The sequence below is a fragment of the Hylobates moloch genome, unplaced genomic scaffold (assembly GCF_009828535.3).
Source record: "Hylobates moloch isolate HMO894 unplaced genomic scaffold, HMol_V3 SCAFFOLD_6, whole genome shotgun sequence".
In the NCBI taxonomy this organism is placed as follows: domain Eukaryota; kingdom Metazoa; phylum Chordata; class Mammalia; order Primates; family Hylobatidae; genus Hylobates; species Hylobates moloch.
This window is the reverse complement of record NW_026652281.1, coordinates 14,639,738-14,665,936: the sequence shown is the minus strand read 5'-3', so window position 1 is coordinate 14,665,936 and position 26,199 is coordinate 14,639,738. Positions and strand designations below refer to the sequence as shown.

Below are 26,199 nucleotides of genomic sequence, written 5' to 3'. Positions count from 1 at the left end.
GAACAATATGTTACATTTCTTTTTTGAAAAATAAAACCTCTAACCTTCCCTTTGTTCTTCAGACATATTGAAGACCACCCAGTCTGTATGTCTTGAATTTCTTGTATCCCAAATAAAATATTAAATTTAGAGATTTGTCTTTACATTTTTATTTTGACTTTTGACACTTTCCTAGAGCAACTCTGTCTCCTTTGTAGGGAATTCACGAGAAAGCAACATGAATTAAAACAGTTAAGAATGAACAGAATTCTAGGTTTCTATGGTCCTAGTGGAATCAGATAAAATAAAAATAACTGTCTACATTTTTGGTTTAAAAGTTTTCTAGGCCAGGCATGGTGGCTCACACCTGTAATCCCAGCACTTTGGGAGGCTGAAGCGGGCGGATCACCTGAGGTCAGGAGTTTGAGACCAGCCTGGCCAACATGGTGAAACCCCATCTCTACTGAAAATATAAAATTAGCCGGGCGTGGTGGCGGGCACCTGTAGTCCCAGCTACCTGGGAGGCTGAGGTAGGAGAATCACTTGAACCCAGGAAGCGGAGGTTCCTGTAAGCTAAGATTGGACCACTGTACTACACAGCCTGGGCAACAGAGCGAGACACTGTCTCAAAAAAAAAAAAAAAAAAAAATAGTAACTACCAGTTATCAAAACCCTACTACAAACCAGGCTCTTGGTCACATGCAACACTTCCCTTAATTGTCTCAGCTACCCTGTCTCAAAAACAAACAAACATACATGCCAGGCGGTGGCTCATGCCTGTAATCCTGGCACTTTGGGAGGCTGAGGCGGGTGGATCGCCTGAGGTTAGTAGTTCAAGACCAGCCTGGTCAACATGGTGAAACCCCGTCCCTACTAAAAATACAAAAAATTAGCCAGGCGTGGTGGTGCGTGCCTGTAATCCCAGCTACTCTGGAGACTGAGGCAGGAAAATCACTTGAACCTGGGAGGCGGAGGCTGCAGTGAGCTGAAGTTGCGCCACTGCACTCCAGCCTGGTTAACAGGAGCAAAACTCCGTCTTAGAAGTATCTCCCCTCCTAAATTCAGTTTTGACATATACAATATATGGAAACCATCAGATTTGACATATAGAATATATGGAAACCCAAGAAAGAAGCCAACTGACCACAGATGCATCACTTCAGTATGCGTGATGGCGATGCCTCTTCATATAGAAGTTTCTAGCTACTCCTTAGTTTCCCCACTGTCATATAATGAAGGATTCACTTGCTCTTTGTCACCAGTTCCTGGGAGCCTCTAAGCTTTGGAGTTTCTGGAAGTGTCTTTGTCCTGCATGGTAGATCTCTCTGATCACACGTGAGTTTATGTTTAACCAGGTGACTCATGGTGGGCCCCCGAGATAGTTTCTGGATGATATTGGCCATGCCGGAAAGACCAACCATGTAGAAAATTAGGGCTCTGAGACACATGATATCAGTTTGAACTCTTGGGAGAGGAGGGGGTTGGAGATTAAGTTCAATCACATCATGGGGCCAATAATTCAATCTATCATAATAGCTAATGAAACTCCAACAAAAACTTTGGACACTGATGTCCCAGTGAGATTCCTGGTTGGTGATGCGCAGCAATGTGCTGGGAAGGTGATGTATCCTGAGGACATGGAAGCTCTGCCTTTGGGACCCTCTCATATCTTACCCTATATCTCTCTCCTTTTGGCTAGTACTGATCTGTAGCCTTCATAATAAAACTTTAATGGCAACTATAGTGCTTTTCTCAGTTCTGAGAGATGTTCTGGTGAATGACCGAACATGAGGGGGAGTGGAGACACTCAAATTTGTAGCCAGTTGGTCAGAAGTATGGGTGGTTTGGGGCTTTCCTTAACTTGTGGTAGTTGTCTGAAATGAAGACAGTTTTGTGGGAACTGTGTCCTACACCTGTGAAACTTCACCTAACTCTAGGTGGTCACTGTCAGAATGTTACTGCACCCACCTACTTGTTCCCAAGAGTGGTTTTAAAGTTCTTTTAATTTTTGTTTGAAGAGCAATTTAAGTCATGGAGCTGCAAGTTCAAAAGGAAAAGAGAAGTAACACTTGTAACAGAATATATTGCTCTTAGAGCACTCCCATTTCCACAGCGATCTCCATCCAGAGGTGGAATCACAGGAGGGCCTGGAATGGCCAAGCCCCAGTTCTATCCTTAGTTTTTTATAACTCTATACCACCAAACTACCCATCCTCTGCATCTCAGATCATGCACGTATCTGCAAATAGGGCTATGGGGAAAGAAGAACTTGTGGTCAACAATAAGTGCCATTGGCTTGCTGAACCACCACTCCTGCCAAAGCTTCTTGCTACTCAGAAGCCAGAATCAAAACAGTTGTCTTCCTAAATATGAGAAAACATAGGTCAACAGCATCACCTGAGGGAGTGTGGCCACTTGTCCCTTGCAATTCTGCTTAGCAGCTTCTGGAATGATCTGAAGAGTTCCACTTTGCTGATTTGGGATCTGTTTGGAAAAAGAAGGCAAAGATGATTTATTAAGTGTTTAGTATGTTCCAAGCCCCTATCAAAGATGCCAGGCTTCATGTGGTTTTTAGGTTTGAAGGTGCCAGAGCCCCTCATTTTCACTTGTACTTGGTGAGGAGAAAATCCAGACCTGGATGTCTGATTAGGTTGAGGTACAAAAATGAGTCTAACCTTAAGAAATGTCATCAGTAATGGATCATTAAAGTGAAAAGCCCAAACGGGTACCCTGAGGTGCAATTACGAAATTTTGCCCCAGGATATCTGTAAGACACTTCTGGCTAAATCCTTTCAAGAGAGCTGGCCCCTATGGGTTTACAAGAAATGGAAAGCTTTGCTTCAGACACTTGAGTGCTGTTCCCTGTGTGAACTGTCATTATAAAATCCACTTGGACAAGCCACCTAAGGCAGAATCCCTGGACTCCTGCCATGGGCATCACAGGCCTTTGAAGACCAAGCGTTTGCTCCTAAACAACAAAATTCTGGGTGGAGGTCATGGTTTGGAATACTTAAGGAAGTGAGTGTTGACTCTTTATGAGCCCACCCACAACTTCCTGGTTGCCTTCCTTTCCCTCATGTATACAATTCATGAGCTGCATCTAGAAATTGGGAAATGCTGTGTGTACCAACAATGTGCAGTCTCACTTTTACACACCACACTCTGCATCATCCTAGCAGACCGCACCCTCAGCTTGGACACAGTAACCATCACTGCTACATGTAAAATAGGGAATTATGGAGTCTGCACAAAATCTCCCTCACCTGGCTGGAAACTAGCCTACTTCAGGAATTGCTGCTTAAAGGGGAACCCTGAGCCCTCAGACACTGCTCTCCCAAGGCCTTAGCTGGAGTGGCTGCTGGCACTCAGGAAGATGAGGCCACTTTAGCATGAAAACAAAGCAAAAATTAATGGAACTCTCATGAACAAATTAAAGAAAAACAATATAATTAGGGATGGCCAGACACAATGGCTCATGCCTGTAATCCCAGCAATTTGGGAGGCTGAGGTGAGTGAGCAGATCACCTGAGGTCAGGAGTTTGAGACCAGCCTGGCTAAAATGGTGAAACCCCATCTCTACTAAAAATACAAAAACTAGGTGGGAGGGGTGGCGCATGCCTGTAATCCCAGCTACTCAGGAGGCTGAAGCACGAGAATCACTTGAACCCAGGAGGCGGAGATTGCAGTGAGCAGAGACTGTGCCAGTGCCCTCCAGCCTGGGTGACAGAGTGAGATTCTGTCTCAAAAAAAAATACACACACACACACACACACACACACACACACACACACACACACACACACATATATAATTATGGGGAAAATATATGCAAAGAAAGCATTTAGTAGAATTCAACATCTTTTGATTAAAAACCTTTTGGCAAACTAGGACTCCGGAAGAGTACTTAAATTTATAAAGGGCAACTATAAAAAACCTATAGCAAATATATGTCCTTAAAATCAGGAATAGGACAAGGGGTACTTGCTATCACAGCTTTTATTCAACATTATACAGAAGGTTCTGGCCAGCAGGACAGAAGAGAGAAGTGAAAAACAAAAACCAAGTAATCATCTGCAGATGATTTTGATATTGTCAGTTCTGGTCAACACAGTAAGAGAAATAAAAGGAACAGAAGACTGGAAAGAAACACTATAGCTGACCCTTAGACAACACAGGTTTGAACTGTGTGGGTCCACTTACACATAGATTTTCTTTTGCCTCTGCAACCCCTGAGACAGCAAGACCAAACCCTCTTCTTCATCTCCTCCTCCTTAGCCTACTCAACATGAAGATGATGAGGATAAAGACCTTTATGATGATCCACTTCCACTTAATGAATAAATATATTTTCTATTCCTTATGATTTTTTCTCTTTTTTGTTTTTGAAATGGAGTCTCGTTTTGTGGCCCGGGCTGGAGTGCAGTGCCGTGATCTTGGCTCACTGCAACCTCTGCCTCCTATGTTCAACCAATTCTCCTGCCTTGGCCTCCCAAGTAGCTGGGATTACAGGCACATACCACCACGCCTGGCTAATTTTTATATTTTTAGTAGAGACGGGGTTTCGCCATGGCCAGACTGGTCTTGAACTTCTGACCTCAGGTAATCTGCCTGCCTCAGCCTCCCAGAGTGCTGGGATTACAGATGTGAGCCACAGCACCTGGCCTATTCCTTATGATTTTCTTAATAATATTGTCTTTTTAAATTTTGCTTTATTGTAAGAATACGTATATAATACACATAACATACATAATATGTGTTAATTGTTTATGTCAAGGCTTCTGGTCAACAATAGGCTTGATGTTTTTGGAGAACCCAAAGTTATATGCAGATTTTTGACTGCAAGGGGGGTTGGCACCACTAACACCCACATTGTTCAAAAGTCAGCTGTATTTGTATATGATGATCAACATTTAAAAAATCCCAAAAGAGGCTGGGTGTGGTGGCTTATATCTGTAATCCCAGCACTTTGGGAGGCTGAGGCGGGTGGATCACCTGAGGTCAGGAGTTCAAGATCAGCCTGCCCAACACGGCAAAATCCCGTCTCTACTAAAAATACGAAAAATTAGCTGGGTGAGATGGCAGGGGCCTGTAATCCCAGCTACTGGGGAGGCTGAGGCAGGAGAACTGCTTGAACCTGGGAGGCAGAAGTTGTGGTGAGCCAAGATCGCACCACTGTACTCCAGCCTGGGTGGTAAGAGTGAAACTCTGTCTCAAAAGAAAAAAAAAAAAAAAAAAAAAAAAAAATCCCCAAATCCCAAAAGAATTCCCAGACAAATCAGTAGAATTATTATTCTTTTTGGTTTTTGTTGTTGCTGTTGTTTGTTTTTTAGAGATTGGGGGGGGGTGTCTCATTTTGTTGCCCAGGCTGGTCTCGAACTCCTGGCTTCAAGCAATCCTCCACCTCAGCCTCCCAAAGTGTTGGGATTATAGGAGTAGAATTATTATTCTAGTGATAATGGTAAGGTTAGTGTTTTTATCTAGCAACCAACAGTAATTGCCACAAAGAGGAACAAAAGCTTAATTGCAACAGTAATAACCAGAAAATGCGATAAAAAGCTATGTAAAATAGCATCTGTGATAGCCAAACTCCAGAATGGTCCCCAGTGATTCTTGCCTCCTGGTATTCATGCCCCTTAGCAATCCCCTCCCATACTTAATAGGGCTGATCTGAATAACCATTAAGATATTATAGACTCTAGCTTCTGAGGCTAGGTCATAAAAGACACTGTGGCTTCTGCTTTGCTCTCTTGGATTGCCTGTTTTGCGGGGAGCCAGCTGCTGGGTCGTGAAGCTGAATACTCTGGCAGCCTTGTGGAGAGGCCCTTGTTATAAGGAACTGAAGCCTCCTGCCAACAGCTGACACTGACCTGTCAGCCATGCAAGGGAACCATTTTGGAACTGGATCCTTGAGCCCCAGTCAAGTCTTCAGATGACTGTAGCCCTGGCTGCCATAATGGACTGCAATTTCATAAATTGCTGAGCCACAATTACTTAGCTAAGCTCCTCCTCAATTCCAGACCCACATAAACCATGTGAAATAATAAATGTATATTGTTGTTTTAAGCTGTTATTTTTGGGGTAATCTGTTATATAGAAACAGATAACTAATATACATTCAAGGAATAAATCTAATACAAGATGTGAAACATTTATATAAAGTAAGCTATAAAACTTACTGAAATATATGTAAGAAGACCTCAATAAGTGAACACTCAAAAACTACCAGTTATAGGCAGCACACGGTGGCTCACGCCTGTAATTCCAGCACTTTGGGAGGCTGAGGTGGGCAGATCACAAGGTCAGGAATTCAAGACCAGCCTGGCCAACATCGTGAAACCCTGTCTCAACTAAAAATGCAAAAAAAATTAGCTGGGTGTGGTGGTGGGCATCTGTAGTCCCAGCTACTTGGGAGGCTGTAGAGAGATAAATGGCTAATAAGTACATAAAAAGATGCTCAACACTGTTTGTCACTAGGGAAATGTAAATGCAAATCAAAACTGTAATAAGGCCGGGTGAGATGGCTCTCACCTGTAATCCCAACATTTTGGGAGGCTGAGGCGGGTGGATCACTTGAGGTCAGGAGTTTGAGACAAGCCTAGCCAACAGGCGAAACTCCTCTCTACTAAAAATACAAGAATTAGCCTGTGTGGTAGTACATGCCTACAGTCCCAGCTACTAGGGAGGCTGAGGCAGGAGAATCACTTGAACCCTGGGGGCAGAGGTTGCAGTGAGCCAAGCCAAGATTATGCCACTGCACTCCAGCCCAGGTGACAGAGCAAGACTCTATCTCAAAAAAAAAAAAAAAAAAGAAAAAGACTGTAATGAGATACCATTTCATACCCACTAGAATGACTACAATAAAAAAGGCAGTAACAAGTACTGTAAAGGATTCAGGGTAATTGGAACTCTAATACTTTGCTGGTAGAACGTAAAACGGTACAGCTGCTATGGAAAATAGTTTAGCAGTTCCTCAAAAAGTTAAACATAACAATTACCATATGACCCAGTAATACTACTCCTAGGTACACCCAAGAAAATTGAAAACTTATGGCCATGCAAAAAGTGGTACATGAAATGTTCATAGTTCTGCACAGCAGCACTATTCACAATAGCCAAAGAGTGAAACAACCCAAACGTCCATTCATGAATGAATGGCAAACAAAATGTGGTATATCCACACAATGGGATATTATTCAAGTCATGAATAGTAATGAAGTACTGATACAGCTACCTCACGATGTACCTCCAAAACACTATGCTAAGTGAAAGAAGCCAGATACAAAACATCATACACTGTAGGATTCCAATGATAGAAAATGTCCAGACTAGACAAATCCACAGAGATAGGAGGTAAATTAAGTAAATCAGAGGTTTCCAAGGGTTGAGGAGAGGGAGGGATAGGTAGTTACTGCTAATCGGTATGGTTGTTCTTTTTGGGGTAATAAAAATGTTCTAGAATTAGATAGTGGTAGAGTGTGAGTTCACAGCCACCATCTCCTCCTGTCCCAATATGCTGTACCTTGCCTGAAGGCTTCCAATTGTTTTCTTTGTTGTTCCCTGTGGAAAGCCATTGGCAGTAACATCCAAAGGCTGCTCAGGAACTGCACTCCAGCTGATGGCTATGAAAAGATAAGATTCTAGGGTTAAAACTGTTCAATTTCTTGTGAAAGTCAGAAGTATTTAATAAAAATATCTCTCTGACTCTACAGACCCATCAGAGCTGATTATGATGTCACAGAGAATGACTGCTACTGGGATGCTTGGCCTCCAGGGTACAGTAGTCTAAGTGGTTCATAATTCATTATTATTATGATAGCTAACAATCACTGAGCATTTATTATTTGCTGGGCACACAGGAAATGCATTAAACAGAATTTCTCACTGAATCTTCCCAATAACCCTGATAAATGATATTCTTCTAATCTGAAGACAAAGAAACTGAGGCCAAGGGAGGGTAAATAACATGCCAGGGGTCACAACAGCATAAACCTGACCCAGTATGGGTGTCTCTAAAGCCCGCACTACTGGCCACTAGAGTGGTGAACTGCCTTCCTAGGCTGGGAGGATGCAGACCCTCCGGGGCCACTCTCAGTCAGGGGAGCAGTTACTCCAGGGCAGGTCTAACCCGGATCTCTTACCTGCCCCACAAGGAACAAGTCGACCTGGGCTGTTAGCCCTTTTTGCCTGCACTGCACAGCGGCTCTGTTCAAATAGTAAATCTGACTGCAGTATTTTTAGTTCTTGAACTCTGAAGCCTTTTGGTAAAGCAGATACATTCTGACACCTAAATGTAAGGGAAAATGCATTCAGTTTAGGTGCATGCCTAGAGAAAACACTATCTGGGACTGTGGCTCACATCGTCACCCCTGAGCCTTAGCAGGTGTGGGGATTTGTTTATTTATTTGGGCAGACAGTGTTCCAGAATACAATCAAGATTGTAAGAACCTCATGGCTGGAAGAAGATCCTTCTCCCTCAGTCTGCAGGGATAACTAAGAATCAAGTTAACATCCTTTAGGGATGTAACACCAAACTCCATTCCTGATATAGGCTTTGAGAAACTTGAAAAGTTTAAGCAGAAACATTAATGTGTTGGCACCTGCTTCCTAGGGAATCCTTCAAACACACCAAAACCCAAAATTATCCTATAATATAAAAGCTTCATTTTTTTCTCTTGTATGTTTGAACAAACTAGATGCCAACATGATGCCGGTCTAGAATGAAGCAGATAGCAACTGCAAGTACCAGAATAGGAAAAACAGAAAACATCCCGGGCACAGTGCCTAGGGTTGGCTTTGAAAAAAAAAAAAAAAAATCTTTATAGGGATATAGTTCACATACCATAAAATTTGCTCATTTAAAGTGGATAATTCAATTGTTTTTAGTATATTCATAGAACTGCACAACTATCACGGTAATGTAATTTAAGGAATTTTCATCACCCCAAAAAGAAACCTCGTACCTATTAGCATTCACTCTCAATTCCCTGGTAACCACTTACATTTTTTGTTTTTTTGAGATAGGGTCTCTGTTGCTCAGACTGGAGTGCAGTCGCATGACCTCGGCTCACTGCAACTTCTGCCCCCTGGTCTCAAGCGATCCTCCCACCTCCGCCTCCCAAGCAGCTGAGACTATAGGCATGCACCACCATGTCCGACTAATTTTTAAATTTTTTGTAGAGATGGGGTTTTGCCATATTACCCGGGCTGGTCTTAAACTCCTTGGCTCAAGCGATCCTCCCACTCCAGCCTCCCAAAGTGCTGGCATTACAGGCATGAGCCACAGCACCTAGACTGTGGTAACTACTAAGCTATTATCTGTCTTTATGGATTTGCCTGTTCTAGATATTTCACATAAATAAAATTATACAATATGTGATTTCTTTCACTTAGCAGTATGTGTTCAAGTTCATCCATGCTGCAGCATGTAACAGTACTTCAGTCCTTTTTATGGCTGAATCATAGTCCATTGTATGGATATATCACATTTGATTCATCCATTCATCCCCTAATGGACTTTTGTCTTTTTGTCTATTATGAATAATGCTGTTGTGAATATTTACGTACAGGATTTGTTATATACATATATACTTTTTTTTTTTTTTTGGAGACAGGGTCTCACTCTGTTGTCTAGGATGGAGTGCAGTGGTGAAATCTCAGTTCACTGCAGCCTCAACCTCCCGTGGCTCTGGTGATCCTCCCACATCAGCTCCCCATGCAGATGGGACTACAAGTGTGTGCCACCATGCCTGGCTAAGTTTTGTATTTTTTGTAGAGACAGGGTTTCCTCATGTTGCCCAGGCTGGTCTTGAACTCCTGGACTCAAGCAATCTGCCTGACTTGACCTCCCAAGATGCTAGGATTATAGGCATGAGCTACTGTACCTGGCCTACTGGTGTGAATGTATGTTTTCATTTATTTTGGGTTGTACCTAGCAGTGGAATTGCTGGACCATATCTTGAGGCTTCACATTTGATATGGACCTACGAGTCTTGCCCTGGCCATGGCTTTGCCCTGCCCTCATTTACTACAGCATTGAGTTTGGCTGCCTCCTTTAGGGAGACCACACTTGAGTGGTCATCCTTTGACTTTTAACTTTAAAAAAATTAAAACTACTGTTTAGGGCTGGGTGAGATGGCTCACACCTATAATCCCAACACTTTGGCAGGCCAAGGTGGGAGAATTACTTAAGGCCAGGAGTTCAAGACCAGCCTGGGTAACCCAACAACACTCCGTCTCTACAAAAAAATTTAAAAATCAGCCAAGTGTGGTGGCTTGTGCCTGTAATCTTAACTATTCGGAAGGTTGAGGCAGGAGGATCACTTGAGCTCAGGAATTGGAGGCTGTAGTAAACTATGATTGTACCACTGCACTCCAGCCTGGGTGAGACCCAGTGAAACCATGTCACTACAAAAACATTTTGAAAACCCCAAAGTAATGTTTAGGGTTAAAAAAACATATATAATGGCAATGTATGTGCACTGTAGAAAAATTAGAAAATATAGTAAAAACAAAGAAGAAAAAACCACTCATAATACAACTCAGAGATTATTAATAATACCTTGGCGCTCATCCTCTTACAATTTTTCTTACGTGTGGATGTACTTTAAGACCAAAACTGGCTTTTTATCTTCTAAACTGTTCTTTAAACACTATGAACATGTTTCCACATTAAATATTCATCAATATTATTATTATTTCATTTGAGACAGGGTCTGTCACCCAGGCTGGTGTGCAGTGGAACGATCTTGGTTCACTGCAGCCTCAATCTTCCCAGGGTCAGGTGATCCTCCTGCCTCAGCTCCCCATTCTAGGACTACAGGTGCATGCCACATCTGGCTAGTTTTTGTATTTTTTGTAAAGACGGGGTTTCCCCATGTTACCTAGGCTGGTCTAGAACTTCTGCGCTCAAGCAATCCACCCCCTCGACCTCCCAAAGTGTCAGGATTACAGTCATGAGCCACGATGCCCAGCTATTCATCAATATTAACGACAAAGAAAACACTTAATTTCCTATTACTGGGGATTTCAGTTGTTTACTTTTTGTTTTTAAAAAAAATTATTAGCCAGGCTCAGTGGCTCACACCTGTAATCCCAGCACTTTGGGAGGCCGAGGCAAATGGATCACCTGAGGTCAGGAGTTTTAGACCAGCCTGACCAACATGGTGAAACCCCGTCTCTACTAAAAATACAAAAATTAGCCAGGCGTGGTGGCACATGCCTGTAGTCCTAGCTACTCATGAAGCTGAGGCAGGAGAATCACTTGAACCCAGGAGGCGGAGGCTGCAGTGAGCCCAGAGCTCGCCATTGCACCCCAGCCTCGGTGACAGAGCAAGAATCCATCTCAAAAAAAACAAAAAAAAATTATGTACAAAGCTAAATGTTCAAATACTTTATTTCCTTAAGACAAATTCCTGGAAGTGGAACTGCTGGATCAAAAGGTATGGAGATTCTTAATGCTCTTAGGCCTTACTCTCAGACTGCCTCTTGGAATGACTGTTCCAATTGAGCCCTCCCTACCCTCTCACCTTCCAATCAGTGCTCTCTGCATGGCTTCCTGGCTATATGGGCACTTTCCAATGACCACAGCTGACAGGTAGATGGGCTCTTCTAGGAAGTGCATCAACAGTGCCCCTTGGCATCCAAGGATGTTCCATCGGGCCATCTTGTCACTGCAGGACATGGAGCGTGTTCTGTCTCCACGGCCTGGCTTCACTCGGAGCAGCCCCACCTGGTGAAAAGCAGCACCAGGCTTCCCGGAGTCTCCAGCTTCTCCAGGTACACACTTGGCTCCAGTTCTATAAACGTCTATCACTTTCGCACTACCAGGGGCTATTCTAGTGACAGCAGCCAGTCCCCCTACAGTGAGATCACAGCTGTTGCCTGGTGAGATTGGGCCACTTTTCTGCTTGCCAAAACTCTGATGGTGAGCTGCTCCGTTGGTGACCACCCCGGCCGCAGTCCCAGGCTCAAGTCTCATCTTTTTGGTTACAGGACTGTCAGGGTCTTCACATTTTCTTTCATTTCCAGGAGCTTCCAGGTTACTACTGGCTTCTACTGATGAGTTGTTGGCCCAATTTCTGAAGACAGGACAGCAAGGCTGATCTTCAAACTCAAGCACTGGAATGATGGAGGCATCCCCACCTGCAGAGAATGAACCCACTTAAACAAATGGTTCTCAAGTGAGGTCCCTGGACCAGCCACAATGGGATCTCTTGGGAATTCATCAGAAATGCAAACTCTTGGGACCCACAGTAGACCTGCTGAATCAGAAACTCTGGAGGCAGAACCCAGCAGTGTCTTTTTAACAAGCTCTCCAGGTGATTCTGATGCAAGCTCAAGTTTGAGAACTACTGACTTCATCTATTCTCCCAGCTGACCTGAGATGAGTTAAGAGCACATGCACACAATTCCCTAATAAGAATCCTCTGGGGCTCTTGTTGAAGACTCTATCCTGGACCCAGTGAGTTGGAATTTCTGGAGAAGGGTATGCAAAATGGAATATTTTAACAAAGATCTGAGCTAATTTTTATCACTAGGAAGTTTTGGAAACACGGGTTTAGGCCAGGGTTTCTCAACCACTGTACTAATGACATTTTTTTGAGATGCAGTCTGGCTCTGTCGCCCAGGCTGGAGTGCAGTGGTGTGATCTCGGCTCAGTGCAATCTCTGCCTCCTGGGTTCAAGTGATTCTCCTGCCTCAGCCTCCTGAGTAGCTGGGATTACATGCGCACATCACCATGCCTGGCTAATTTTTGTATTTTTAGTAGAGACGAGGCTTCACCATGTTGGCCAGGCTGGTCTTGACCTCAAGCGACTCCTGACCTCAAGCGATCCGCCCACCCTGGCCTCCCAAAGTGCTGGGATTATAGGTGTGAGCCAGCGTGCCAGGCCACTAATGACACTTTGGACTGTATCACTCTTTGCCGTGGGGGCTGTCCTATACATTATAGAATATTTAGCAGCATACCTGGTCTCTACCTACTAAATGCCAACAGCACTACCAGTCCCAGTATGAAAATAAATAATGTCTCCACATGTTGCGAAAAGTCTCCTGGGGAGCAAAACTTTCCAAACTGAGAACCACTGGCTTAGAATGAACCAGGTTTCCCAAGTGCATTTTGTGGAATGCTATTCGCTAAGATGCTTTGGAAAACAAAAGTGGGTGGTTTATCTCATAAAGAAATTTGGCAGGCAAGGCGCGGTGGCTCATGCCTGTAATCCCAGTACTTTGGGAGGCCGAGGTGGGCAGATCACGAGGTGAGGAGTTCGAGACCGGCCTGGCCAATATGGGGAAACCCTGTCTCTACTAAGGATACAAAAATTAGCTGGGCGTGGTGGCGTGCACCTGTGGTCCCAGCTACTGGGGAGGCTGAGGCAGAACAATCACTTGAACCCGGGAGGCGGAGGTTGCAGGGAGCCAAGATTGCACAACTGCACTCCAGCCTGGGTGACAGAGGGAGATTCCGTCTCAAAAAAAAGGAAAAGAAATTTGGCAACTATTGCTCAAAATTTCCCCATCTTGGAGATTTTATGATGCATGGCCCCACAGTAAGACTCTAAAGTAAATTACATCCCTAGTCTAAACCAATGTTTCCAAAATTTCCAGTGTTTCCTCTTGCTGGTTTAGAGATTTCTGACCTCCTCTGTCCTTATAGGAAACAGAAGAAAACTAGAGGTCAGTAAGAACCACAGCTCTCCCTTGAGAAGGGAAAGATTTCTTCAAACACTAACCTGATGAGTGTTGCTTTTCTAAAGTGTATAAATAATACATCTGTAATCTTTACAACTCAAGAGTGGGAAAGGCAAGAGATACAGAAGTGGGAAAATATCTGGAGAGGTTGGCTGGCTGACTTCCAGAGACCTCACAAGGTCACAGTGACTTTGGAGAACTCACCAGGGTCCATCTCCCACTCTGCAGGCTTGGAAATTGGATCTTGACAGAATGCCTGAACGCAAGAGCCTGACTCATGTTAATGAAACTCATAAGTAAGAGCCTGAATTAGCTAACCCAGCCAACAAATTATTAATTACTCATAGGATGTAAATGCCAAGGGGGCCAGAGAGTTACATCCTCTAGGTAACGTTCTTTCTCTCTGCAGACAAACCATGGGAGGACATCACATTTTAAAAGATTACCAGCAAAATTTCCAGAGGATTTTTAAGATGAACAGAGGGTTTCTAACTTTTTATTCCATCAAGGAAGATCTTTAAAAATCTCAATTACCGGCCAGGCACAGTGGTTCATGCCTGTAATCCCAGCACTTTGGGAGGCCGAAGAGGGCGAATCACTTGAGGTCAGGAGTTTGAGACCAGCCTGGCCAACGTGGCGAAACCCTGTTTCTACTAAAAATACAAAAAAATTAGCCGGACGTGGTGGCGCATGCCTATATTCCCACCTACTCAGGAGGCCAAGACAGGAGAATTGCCTGAACCCGGGAGGGGGAGATTGCAATGAGCCGAGATTGAGAAAAAAAAAAAAAATTTCAATTACCATCACTTAAAAAAAACCTCTCATATCCTTTAAAATGAAAGAAATTAGTTTTGCAGAATTCACTACATAGTCTTGAGCTTTCTTGTTTTTTTTCAGGGACTGTTCTCACAGATCAGTAGCTGTTTGTTGACCACTGACTTAAGGAGTTTGATAAGGGCATAATCGAACTCCGTAAGTGTCCAGTATTTTGGCTTCCCTGGGCCACATTGGAAGAATAAAGATTGTCTTGGGCCACACACAAAATACACGAACACAAACGATCATTGATGAGCTAAAAAAAAAAAAAAAAAATCGCAAGAAAAATCTCATAATGTTTTAAGAAAGCTTAAGAATTTGTCTTGGGCCACATTCAAAGCCGTCCTGGTCTGCATGTAGCCAGGCAGGCCGTGGGTTAGACAAGTTTGGATTAGGCCATCAGGCTGTGATCCTCAGATGCTTCTTTCTCCACAGTAAGGCTATACCTGTCACTGGGATCGCCCCGGTCCTAGCTACTCAATGTGTGGTCTATGGACCCACACTGCTGGCATGCCTTGTGAGTTGGCTAGAAATGCAGAACCTCAGGCCCCACTCCAGACCTAATGAATCTGAATCTGCATGTTCTCCAGGAGATTCGTGTGCATATTACAGCTTGAGAGGAGCTGAGCTGATTAGGAAACATCCTTTGGGCCTTGGACTAGGGCCCTTACAGCTAAGAATAGAGCAAGGATGAGTGCTGCCTACCTGTCATTTTTCTGGGCTTTGACTCTTAAACTCTTCTCATACTCTTTCTTTCTTCTCTCTCTCTCTCTTTTTTTTTTCCTTTTTTTTGACTGAGTCTTGCCCTGTCATCCAGGCTGGAGGGCAATGGCGCAATCTCGGCTCACTGCAACCTCTGCCTCCCGGGTTCAAATGATTCTCCTGCCTCAGCCTCCCGAGTAGCTGGGATTACAGGCAAGCACCACCATGCCCAGCTAATTTTGTATATTTAGTAGAGATGGGGTTTCTCCATGTTGGTCAGGCTGGTCTGGAACTCTCGACCTCAGGTGATCCGCCCGCCTTGGACTCCCAAAGTTCTGGGATTACAGGTGTGAGCCACTGTGCCTGGTCTCATTCTTTCTTAAGCTATATCTATATTTTCAATTTGAGTAATGACCAACTCTAGACAGCTATTCTATTTCTTCATTAGTGATTTCTTATCTCTGCTCTAATTGCATATGTTAGTTTTAAAGCTTAAAAGTTTTAAAGTTTAATCTTATATCCTTATTTCAAAGATTTTAGGGTGAGAAAATTTTGCTGCCATCCTGAGTTGTTATCCACAAAAGGTTGAAGTTATTTTCAATTTTTAAGAAAGAAAAACAAAAGATAGAAATGATGCCCCCCTCACCCCAGGCTAGGTCTTCCTGTCTTATGTAACCACAGCACCTGAACATACCCTTACAACCCACCAAAATCTACCCTAACTAACCATGACTATCTACATTCCCTAAAAGACTACGAAGGTAGGCAATATGCTAGTCTTATTCATTTCTGTATACTCAGTATGTCATATTGTGCCTGACAAATAGTAGAAAGTATTTATTCAATGACTGAATGAATGAAATGAGTTTTAGGATAAGTTACTATAGGACTTCTAAGCCCCATGTTGGCTTCACATCTTGTGAGGATTCAGCCTTACGCTCCTAATCCTGATTCTGAGAAATGACTAATAGTATGAGTGAGACTCTATACCCTTTGCCTCTGTCTTCTCTTTAAATAAAACCTTTAGAAGTGATTAGGTACACTGGCCTGTCATAAAAAGGCACTGTCACTACTTGTGGCTACTTGTGACCACCTGTGGCTACTTCAGCCATTAGTGCTTTTTAGGAAAAAACCTATCTATGGACAACACAAACATAAGGAAGTAGTCCATTTAACATTAATCCAAAGGCTTGAATATACTTACATGGTGTATGGCTGGAGAAAAACACAAAAATGAGGTCTCGTCTAAGTTTCCACACTCCTTTTTGAGTTCCTGGGACAAAGATGCTATCCTCTTTCAGGGTGGCTGCCAACTGGAGTTGGTGGAGAAGGTACCTAAGGGTTGCAAGATGTTACTAGGATGAACAACCAATCTCTGTGTTAAGGGGAAAGCCTCTGGTTGGGTGATTGCTAAGACAGCTTACTGTAGACTAATGGGACTGGTAGTGATGTGGAATTATGAGAATGCTCTAGACCAGTGATTCTCAAAGTGCGGTCCCTGCACCAGCAGCATCAGCATCACCTGGAAATTTGTTAGCCTCCAATTTCAGCTGGCCTCGGTGGCTCTTATCTGTAACCCCAGCTACTTGGGAGACTGAGGCAGGAAGACTGCTTAAACCCAGGAGTTTGAGGCTGTAGTGAGCTATGATTCTGCCACTGTACTTCAGCTTGGGTGACAGAGTGATACTCTATTTTTTTTTCTTTTTTTTTTTTTTTAGAAAAAAAGGAAAGAAGAAACCCAATTTCTGAGGTTCCACCCTAGATATGCTGCATCAGAATCTCTGTGGTGGGCTCAGCAATCTGGGTTTTAACAAGCCTTCTAGGTTCTTCTGATGCACAATCAAGCTTGAGTACCACTAGTCCAGGCCAGGCACGTGACTCATGCCTGTAAATCCAGCACTTTAGGAGGCTGATGCAGGAGGATCGTTTGAGACCCAGGAATCCAAGACCAGCCTGAGTAGCATAGCGACACCTTGCCTTTAAAAAAAAAAAAAAAAAAAAAAAAACCAGGAAAAGTTAGCTGGGTGTGGTGGCATGCGCCTGTAATCCTAGCTATTCAGGAGGCTGAGGTGGGAGGCTTGCTTGAGTCCCAGGAGGCCAAGGTTGCAATGAGCTGAGATCACATCACTGCACTCTAGCCTAGGTGACAGAGCAAGACCCTGTGTCAAAAAAAAAAAAAAAAAAAAAGAGAGAGAACCACTAGTCTAGACCACATTGCTACTCAAAGTGTAGTTTACAGACTAATATCATCTGTATTACCTAGGAGCTTATTAGAAATGTAAATTCTGGGCGAGGTGCAGTGGCTCATGCCTGTAATCCCAGCACTGTGGGAGGCTGAGGCATGTGGATAACGAGGTCAGGAGCTCAAGACCAGCCTGGCCAGCATGGTGAAACCCCATCTCTACTAAAAACACAAAAAATTAGTTGAGCATGATGGCATGGGCCTGTAGTCTCAGCTACTTGGGAGGCTGAGGCAGGAGAATTGCTTGAACCCAGCAGGTGGAGGTTGCAGTGAGCTGAGATCATGCCACTGCACTCCAGCCTGGGCAAAAGACCAAGACTCCACCTCAAAAAAAAAAAAAAAAAGTAAATTCCGGGACTCCCAACCCAGTCCTGCTGAACCATACTCTGGGGATGTGGCTTTACCTTTGGAAACTCCTTCTGGCTATGACCTCAGCATGGCTATCATTGAGGATGTCTCCTGTGGCAAAGATAGGACACCAGGTGAAGACACATGGAAGCTGGAGAGGGTCTGGTTCCTAGAAGCAGAACACACCAATCCCACCAGCACCCAGGATGGCCATGTAGCTCCTGGAGAGCTTTGCCAGAAGGTACCACAATCATGAATAACAACGCATTAGGTGCAGGGTTTCTCAACCCAGCACTGTAGACATTTTGGGCCAGAAAATTTTTTGTTGTGGGGGGTCTATCCCATACACTGTAGATTGTTTATTAGTAGTATTCCTGGCTTCTACCCATGAGATGACACTAGCACCCCTCCCTCAGTTGTGACAACTAAAAATGTCTCCAGACATTGCCAAATGTCCTCTGGGGTGCAAATCACCCCCAGTTGAGAAACACTAATTTATAGAAAAACCTCATTCAGAGAACAAGGGTCCAGATCTTTTGTACAGAGGTATCCTACTTGTGCTCATGGTGATACAATTCCATCTAATCCAATCCACAGTGATCCTGGAACAGGTTCCTCATATACAGGAGGTTAAGGCAAGGAGAATGGTGGAAGCCAACTCAAAGAGGAAACTTCTAGCTAGAAAAAGAGGTAAAGACCCCAGCTCTCGGCCTGGCATGCAGTGGCTCATGCCTGTAATCCCAGCACTTTGGGAGGCCAAGGCAGGAGGACAGCTTGAGGCTGGGAGTTTGAGACCAGCATGGCCAACACAGCAAGACCAAACCTCTACAAAATAAAAATGAAAAAAATTAGCTGTGCATAGTGGTGCACACCTGTAGTCCAGCTACTCAGGAACCTGAAGTGGGAGGATTACCTGAGCCCAGGAGTTCAAGACTGCAGTGAGCTATGATGGTACTACTGTACTCCAGTGAGACCCTGTCTCTTAAAAAATAAACCAACGAAACAGACAAATAAAAACCCCCAGATCTCTAATGAATTTTCATATTCTTGTTGAGGCCCAAAGCGTCCTGTCATTCAAGACTGCTTACCAGGTGTGGTGGCTCACACTTTTAATCTCAGCACTTTGGGAGGCCAATGTGGGCAGATCACTTAAGATCAGGAGTTCAAGACCAGCTTCGCCAGCATGGTGAAACCCCGTCTCTACAAAAATACAAAAATTAGCTGGGCGTGATGGTGGGTGCCTGCTGAGGCAGGAGAATCGCTTAAACCCAGGAAGGGGAGGTTGCAGAGCAGTGAGTCGAGATCGCCCCATTGCACTCCAGCCTGGGTGACAGAGTGAGACTCCGAGTCAAAAAAAAAAAAAAAAGATTGCTTTCTTGGGCTTCAGAAGCCACTCAAGCTACATCTTCTACCTGCTATAGAGACCCAAAGCCTTCCAGACCTAATGTGGAATAGCTAAGCCCAGGGACTCTGTGGTTTGAGCATGAAAATACTGGTTAACTTTCAGTTATTCGGAAAGCATGTTGCTAGACGCCTCCGCTTTGATGGTGGATTTCCATTCTCCAAGTGAGTACTGTCCTTCCAACTGGACTGACAGTCAGTAGGAAATAAATGCCATGCACCTCAACTGACATGGCCCCTCTTCCCTGACAAGGAGAGTAAAACATGGACACTGGTTTCAAGCTAAATCTTTGTTTAGATTCCCACCCGTGCTTACCGCTCTTCCTCATTTTGGACTGGCCTATGCATTTTGTTCCTGTTCCCATTGATACAACTTCTTTTGTCACTGTGGGAAAAAACAAATCGTGTGAGTTCTGAGAAACGGAAGGTTCCCGGGTGTTCAGGTGTGATCAGCCTGTATACTCCTCCAGGGGATTCCCAGAGGCCCACTCAACCAAGGGCTGCGGTTCCAGCATGGCGGTCTCCCGCCATCAGTACTGCGCCACCTAGCGGAGGACAAGCACACATGCCTAACATCGTAGTTCACACCCTACCCACGACTGTGCGCGCACGGTACAGCAATGCATAATTTTACCATCTCCCACAGTCAGGAGCGTGCCAAGGAGAAAAAGTCTCACCTTGCATCGGCTTATCAAGGGTGTCGCAGGCCTTGTCAGCTGGAGATTGTATCTTCACCACGGCTGCCAATAATGTCCACTCATGGTTTGGCTCAGGCTTCCCCTTCTTGGGCAGCCTGATCCCATAGTGTTCATAGCATAGCTGAGCAATCTCATCCGCGGTCCACATGGTCTGAGCTGGTGCTGAGACCTTGATCAAAAACCACAACCATCAGAAGTACGGAAAGGAGAACCAGTGCACGATGCTACAGCCTCTCATATCCATGCTTCAAGTCTTTCAAATGGAGCAGACCGAGGTTTCCCTACCTGGAACTCTATGGATCATTTTCTCCTACTATCTCCCTGCCCCCTTTTCATCTTTAATGAAAGATCAAAGAAACCCCAAATTCTACCAATCCCCGAAATTACTGTTTCAAGTTTTTTTTAATGTTATATATCTGATACATTTTTAAAGAGTCTGCAGCCTCTACTCAACATTAAAGGACACGAGAAGGAAATGTCCTCACCACTCCAATTTTCACTGGAAACAGCACGTAAAGGGTTGCAGACTCACTTGCTTTGGGCAGACTCTCACTGTATAAGGTTTATCTTTCTGGATAGATGTTCTTATCTGTCTTCTTTTTCTAGGCATTTTATTTTTCTCTTCTTTCCCCTACAGCAGAGTGGTTCTCTACCGCCCTCTAGTAAACCCCCACTGAAGTGTTTCTCAGCAGTTACGTGTTCTCATAGAGCTCTACTTAAGGGTGTGGGCTTTGGATTCACCCTTTCTGGGTTCTAATTTTGGCTTTGCCACAAATTAACTGTGATGCTGAATAGACTACTTCATCTTGCTGTGTCTGTTTCCTCATCTGTCAAAATAGTGATAATAACAGTATCTAACCTATTTAGATTATTGTGAAGATTAAATAATACTTAGGGTTACTGTGAGGGTTAAATAAGTAATACTTACAAAAAGCAATTGCTACAACGTTGAGCATAATTAAGGTCAACTGTGATTACTATTACAAGAAATAACATTTGATGATTTTCCTGGTTAATTTGCCTTGAGCTACTTGGTGGTGGGGGTGAAAGGGGGAGAAGAAGAAAAAAACCATCAAGCAGATCCCTAGGATACTTTGCAGGGAAATCTCTCACTCTTGGCCCTATCAATGCTCACTAGGCACATCCTGATCTCATTTGGACTCAATTATACAAAAAGCTTCTCAGTAGAAGATGAGATTGTACGGTGATAGACAGAGCTAAGCACTGTAAAACAAAACTAAAGGCCGGGCGCAGTGGCTCACCTGAGGTCAGGAGTTCGAGATCAACCTGGCCAACGTGGTGAAACCCTGTCTCTACTGAAAATACAAAAAAATTAGCCGGGCGTGATGGCGCGTGCCTGTAGTCCCAGGTACTCGAGAGGCTAAGGCAGGAGAATCGCTTGAACCCGGGAGGCGGAGGTCGCAATGAGCCGAGATTGTGCCACTGCACTCCAGGCTGGGTGACAGAGCCAGACTCCCTCTCAAAAAAACAAAAAAGGCTTTACTGAGCTCCAGTGCACGCAGCTTTTGAAAGATAGTATTGTTATGAATCCCCTGCAGCGCAATGTGCAGGCTTGCTACTGTAGTGAATGATACTGGTAAATCAGACCACAGTGATTTAAAACAAAAATCTGCAGGAAGTGAGACACTGTGACTTGAAAGTCAGAGGGCCAGGGCAAGCCTTGTCAAGAAAAGAAAGCATGAGATCCTAGAACCCTCGTTTGGAAGGGACTCCCCTCTCATTTCTAGGGAGGCATCACAAGGCGGTATCGTTTACAAAGACCACCTGGCCATCGACCTGAAATTAAACCAGAGGTGCAATTCACAAACCTCAATAGCCAAGGCAGGTAGAAGTTGCCAGAAGAAACAGTGACTCTCTTTAAGATGAAGCAGCCTAGAACGGCATCATCTCACTCAGGTAGTGCGTCTGAATGAGCATGCACAACTGTTGAAATGAATAAATGTTTTCCTACACTGGGTCCATTATAATTCGAGCCTACACCCCCTCCTAGATCTTGAAAAACTTGAAGAACTTCTTAGCTGAAAATAACAGCTCAGCTAAACAGGCATTTATTTGCCCACAAGACCGCATCTCTGAACAGTTACAACAAGCTAAAAAACTGACGTCCTTTCCGAAGAAAAGGGGGCCAGGTGAGAAAAGGCTTTAGCGATGCTTGGAGGAAGGGACTCCTGCTTTACGCTGGCTCCCTTCCTAAATACTTCCGGAAGCAGAACCCCTTCCCGGCCGTTGGAGAAGCCCGGGTGGGACCCCGAGTCGGCCAGTTACAGGATAGGACGTGCCAGGCAAGGCACTGAAGCCGTGCAGTGGGAACAGCGTGAGCGCCTGACCCACTGGGTCTCGCGGCTGCCAGGCCAGAGGCCCCGCGCCCGCCCGCAGCAGGAGCTCTTCACGCGCCGGCTGCTGACAGTTCCAGGCGTGGAGCGCCTTCCCACGTGAAACGCGTCCCGGAAGATACGGTCCTCACAACCTCTTCCCTCAAAAACAGACGCGGTAAAGTTAGCCCGGATACACCTGCCCCGTCGCCCCAATGCCTCGCGGACGCTCCGCTCCCACCTTCAGGACACCCGCCTAGGAAGCAGCGAGCTGAATCCGCCCGTAAGGCGGACGTGACGTCACAAAGCGCCGGTTCCTTCCGGCTCCCGCTCCAAGAGGCGCGCAGTGCACGCCGGGCCTTGTAGTTTTTCGGGGGAGTCGGTGCCAGGGCCGAGATTTCCGCGCTTCAAGTCCCGCAGCTCTGGCTGCGTCTTAGAGAGGCGTGAAACCGGATGATGCTCCCGCCTGTTGGCTTAGATATGCCTTGCAGCACTCGGATGAATTTCTTTTCTTTTCTTTTTTTTTTTTTTTGAGACGGAGTCTCGCTGTTGCTCAGGCTGGAGTGTAAAGGCGCCATCTCGGCTCACTGCAACCTTCGCCTCCCGGTTCAAGCGATTCTCCTGACTATGCTGTATTTCTATCTGTAACATCACTGTCCAATAGATATATAATTCGAACCATATACGTAATTAAAAAATTTCCAGTAGCCTCATTAAAACAGTCAAAATAGAAACAATCATATATTTTATTTAACCCATACATCCCAAATAGTGTTATTTCAACATATAATCAAAAAATTTTTTGAGATGGAGTCTCGCTCTATCATCCAGGCTGGAGTGCAGTGGCGCAATCTCGGCTCACTGCAAGCTCCGCCTCCTGGGTTCACGCCATTCTCCTGCCTCAGCCTCCCGAGTAGCTGGGACTACAGGCCCCCGCCACCACGCCCGGCTAATTTTTTGTCTTTTTAGTAGATACGGGGTTTCACCACGTTAGCCAGGATGGTCTCGATCTCCTGACCTCGTGATCTGCCCACCTCAGCCTCCCAAAGTGTTGGATTACAGGCGTGAGCCACCGCGTCTGGCCGCCCAGTCTCAATATTTTAGAAAATACTTCTGCTTTTAATGCGAAGTTTAAGAAATCTGGTGTGTGTTACACTTAGAATACATCCCAATTTGCATCAGCCACATTTCAGATGCTGGATAGTCACATGTGGCTAGTGGCTACTGTAGTACAGTACGTAGTGGACAGAACAGGTCTAAAAACCTTTGGATTGCCAGGAATAACATAGCTGCCTGGATAGTTCAGGGGCCTTTGTCACCCAGTAACTGAATGCCTCTATTACTAAAAATGAAAGAATTCGTTTTTCTTTGTTACCCCTCAAAAATTTATGCAACTTGCTCAACCCCATCCTTCTCTCTAGTTCAAAGGTAATGGGCCATGACCCTCCTCCAAGGCCAAAGACTTTGCTCCTCATTCCTCTCCAATATCTTTAATCTGCAACTGACTGCCTCTTCTGTCCTTAAAGAAATATTCCAGTGGGGGTAAGGGGTATCAAAGACCTTCTTCTGGTGTTCTTTATCTCAGGGATTGGTATTACTAGTAATCTAGTTGCATAACTAAGAAGTGAGCCACCTTCGTTGTTATCTCCCTTCCCTTAATCCCCTTAGTGCAATCCATTACCAAGTCCTGTTGATCTTCCTTCCTATCTCTTGAATCCATCCATTTCTCTCCACTTCCATGCCAATATGCTAGTAAAACTATCGTATTCCTCTTGGATTGCTACACTCATCTCTGAACTTCCACCTTTTCTTAACTGCAATTCGTTTTCCACAGAGCAGCAAGACTAATCTTTTCAAACCACAAATCTGATGTCAGATTTGTGACTACTATACATTTATTGCTTAAGTAATACTTCACTGAATGCCTTCTCAGTACTTTTTTTTTTTTTGAGATGGAGTCTCACTCTGTTGCCCAGGCTGTAACGCAGTGGCACAATCTCGGCTCACTGCAACCTCTGCCTCCCAGGTTCAAGCAATTCTCCTACCTCAGCCTCCTGAATAGCTGGGATTACAGGCACATGCCACAACACCCGGCAAATTTTTGTATTTTTGGTAGAGACGGTGTTTCACCATGTTGGTCAGTTTGGTCTCGAACTCCAGACCTCAAGTGATCTGCCTGCCTTGACCTCCCAAAGTGCTGGCATTGCAGGCGTGCGCCACCATGCCCGACCGGCTTCCCAGTACTCTTAAAATACAGACAAAAATCCCATAGCAGTGCTCACAGTCCTGCATGGCCAGCCCCTTCCCGCCTCACCTGGTGCCGTATTTCTTTGGGCTTCTATACTCTCTCACTGGTCTCCATGTCCCTTCCTACCACAGGGCTTTTGCACTTGTTGCCATACCATGGAAAGCCTTCTTCCCTTCAGATCTAATGTCCTCAGAGAAACCTCCTCTAACTAGGTCCATGTCCATTATAGTTTCTCAATACCCCATGGACCTCTCCGTCAAACCATTTACCTGAGCTGCCATTTTATACAATTTTGGAGGATGATTTATTACATATCTATTTTCTTTACAAGTGTAGATGCTTGATGAAGTTTGGGACCATGCCTGTTTCTGCTCACCCCAGCAGAGCAGTTAGCAAATTGTGAGCCTGCAACTGTTTGAAGAAGAAATGGGGACTTTATGACCCTTCTGTCCCTTCTAGCTTTCACACTCTTGGTCATTTTTCCTGCCAGCCCCACATACAAGTTGTCTACTGCTGCCTTAGTTCCTATCCCCAGCCTCCTTAAGACCAGACAGCTGGTTTCTGCCTCCATCCTTCCATTAAACCACTCTGTAAAGTCACTCGTGACATCATCAATCCTTGTAGCCTTTTTCAATCGTCTGCAGTGACAGTATTACCTGAAACCTAGTCCCTTACCTGGCCTTGACCTTCCACCACCTCCCTTGGTGAGATGATTATCTCCCGTTTTAGTTACCACTCCCTTTCTGAGGATGTGCCATCTGAAAATGCTTCTTCTGAAATGCCACCTGGTCATGTACTGCTTAAACACCAGCAGGGGTGAGGATGTTCCATATTGCCTGAGGTAGTTCATTTACGCAATTCTGAATGCTTAGGTTGCTTTACCAGCTACAGAAACAGAAACCTGCTCTGTGAAAGGAGACTGGCTGCTCCCAAACTGGGATGCTTGCAGAGGTTTTGCTGAGGTGCAGAAGGTAAAGTCTTCTGTCATGCGAAAAAAGGTCTTCCCAGCTGTCTCCGTGTCAGGAAACAGGGGCTCCACTTTCACGGAAGGCTCTCAGCCACACCCTTGTCACATTCTTAGCTCTACTGAATGGAGCTGAAAATAATGAGAAAACTTCAGATTCATTACTCAACATTCTGCTATTTCCATCTGGCTAACAGGCATGTCAAATTTAACATGTCCAAAACCAAACTTCCAACCTTCCCTCTGAAACCTGCACTTCCTGTTTTTTCCATCTCAGTAGAGGGCAACTTTCTTCCAGCTGTTCAGGCCCAAAACCTTGAAATCATTTTTGGCTTCTTTTTCTCACAACCCACATTCCATCACCAAATACTTCTGCCCTCAGGAACACAGGCAAAGTACAACCACTTGTAACCATTTCCACTGCTCCATGCACGTCCCAGCCACTGTCCCCTCAGCCCATGGTGACTGCTCAGCTGGTCTCCCTTCATTGCTCGGCCTCCACACAGAAACTAGAATAATCCTTGAAAAACACTCCTCTGCTCAAAATCCTTCCAAGGTATCTCATCTCCCTCAGCAAACACATACTTTTCTGAGTGGCTTCCAGGGGCCTGCGTGATCTGGCCCCTCACTGACCTTCACTCATCCCTGTCCAGTCACACCAGACCCTCTGCCATTCCTCAAAAACATGGTCCTTCAGTCTGAATGGCCTTTTCCCACAGATCTCCCCAGCTCAGTCTCCAGAACTCTACTGAAATGCCTAGCAGAGGTCTTCCTGACCA

General features: G+C 44.8%; 1 protein-coding gene across 5 annotated transcripts in view; it reads right to left on the bottom strand.

The window, feature by feature from the left end:
* Nucleotides 1-22,457, bottom strand: part of ADAT1 (adenosine deaminase tRNA specific 1) — a 70,633-nt gene extending 48,176 nt beyond the window's left edge. For all 5 annotated transcript variants that reach the window (XR_009214034.1, XR_009214033.1, XM_058440481.1 and 2 more), the window contains exons 1-9: nucleotides 21,705-22,457; nucleotides 19,855-20,044; nucleotides 19,494-19,562; nucleotides 17,833-17,887; nucleotides 16,391-16,521; nucleotides 11,505-12,120; nucleotides 8,118-8,263; nucleotides 7,499-7,598; nucleotides 2,377-2,463 (exon numbers count right to left, since the gene is read on the bottom strand). Coding sequence is in view for 3 of the 5 variants with exons in the window: in XM_058440481.1 (XP_058296464.1) it covers nucleotides 2,377-2,463; nucleotides 7,499-7,598; nucleotides 8,118-8,263; nucleotides 11,505-12,120; nucleotides 16,391-16,521; nucleotides 17,833-17,887; nucleotides 19,494-19,562; nucleotides 19,855-20,023 (1,373 nt within the window). In the remaining 2 variants the exon portion in view is untranslated. The remainder of the gene's footprint in view (nucleotides 1-2,376; nucleotides 2,464-7,498; nucleotides 7,599-8,117; nucleotides 8,264-11,504; nucleotides 12,121-16,390; nucleotides 16,522-17,832; nucleotides 17,888-19,493; nucleotides 19,563-19,854; nucleotides 20,045-21,704) is intronic.
* Between the last annotated feature and the right edge of the window lie 3,742 nt (nucleotides 22,458-26,199).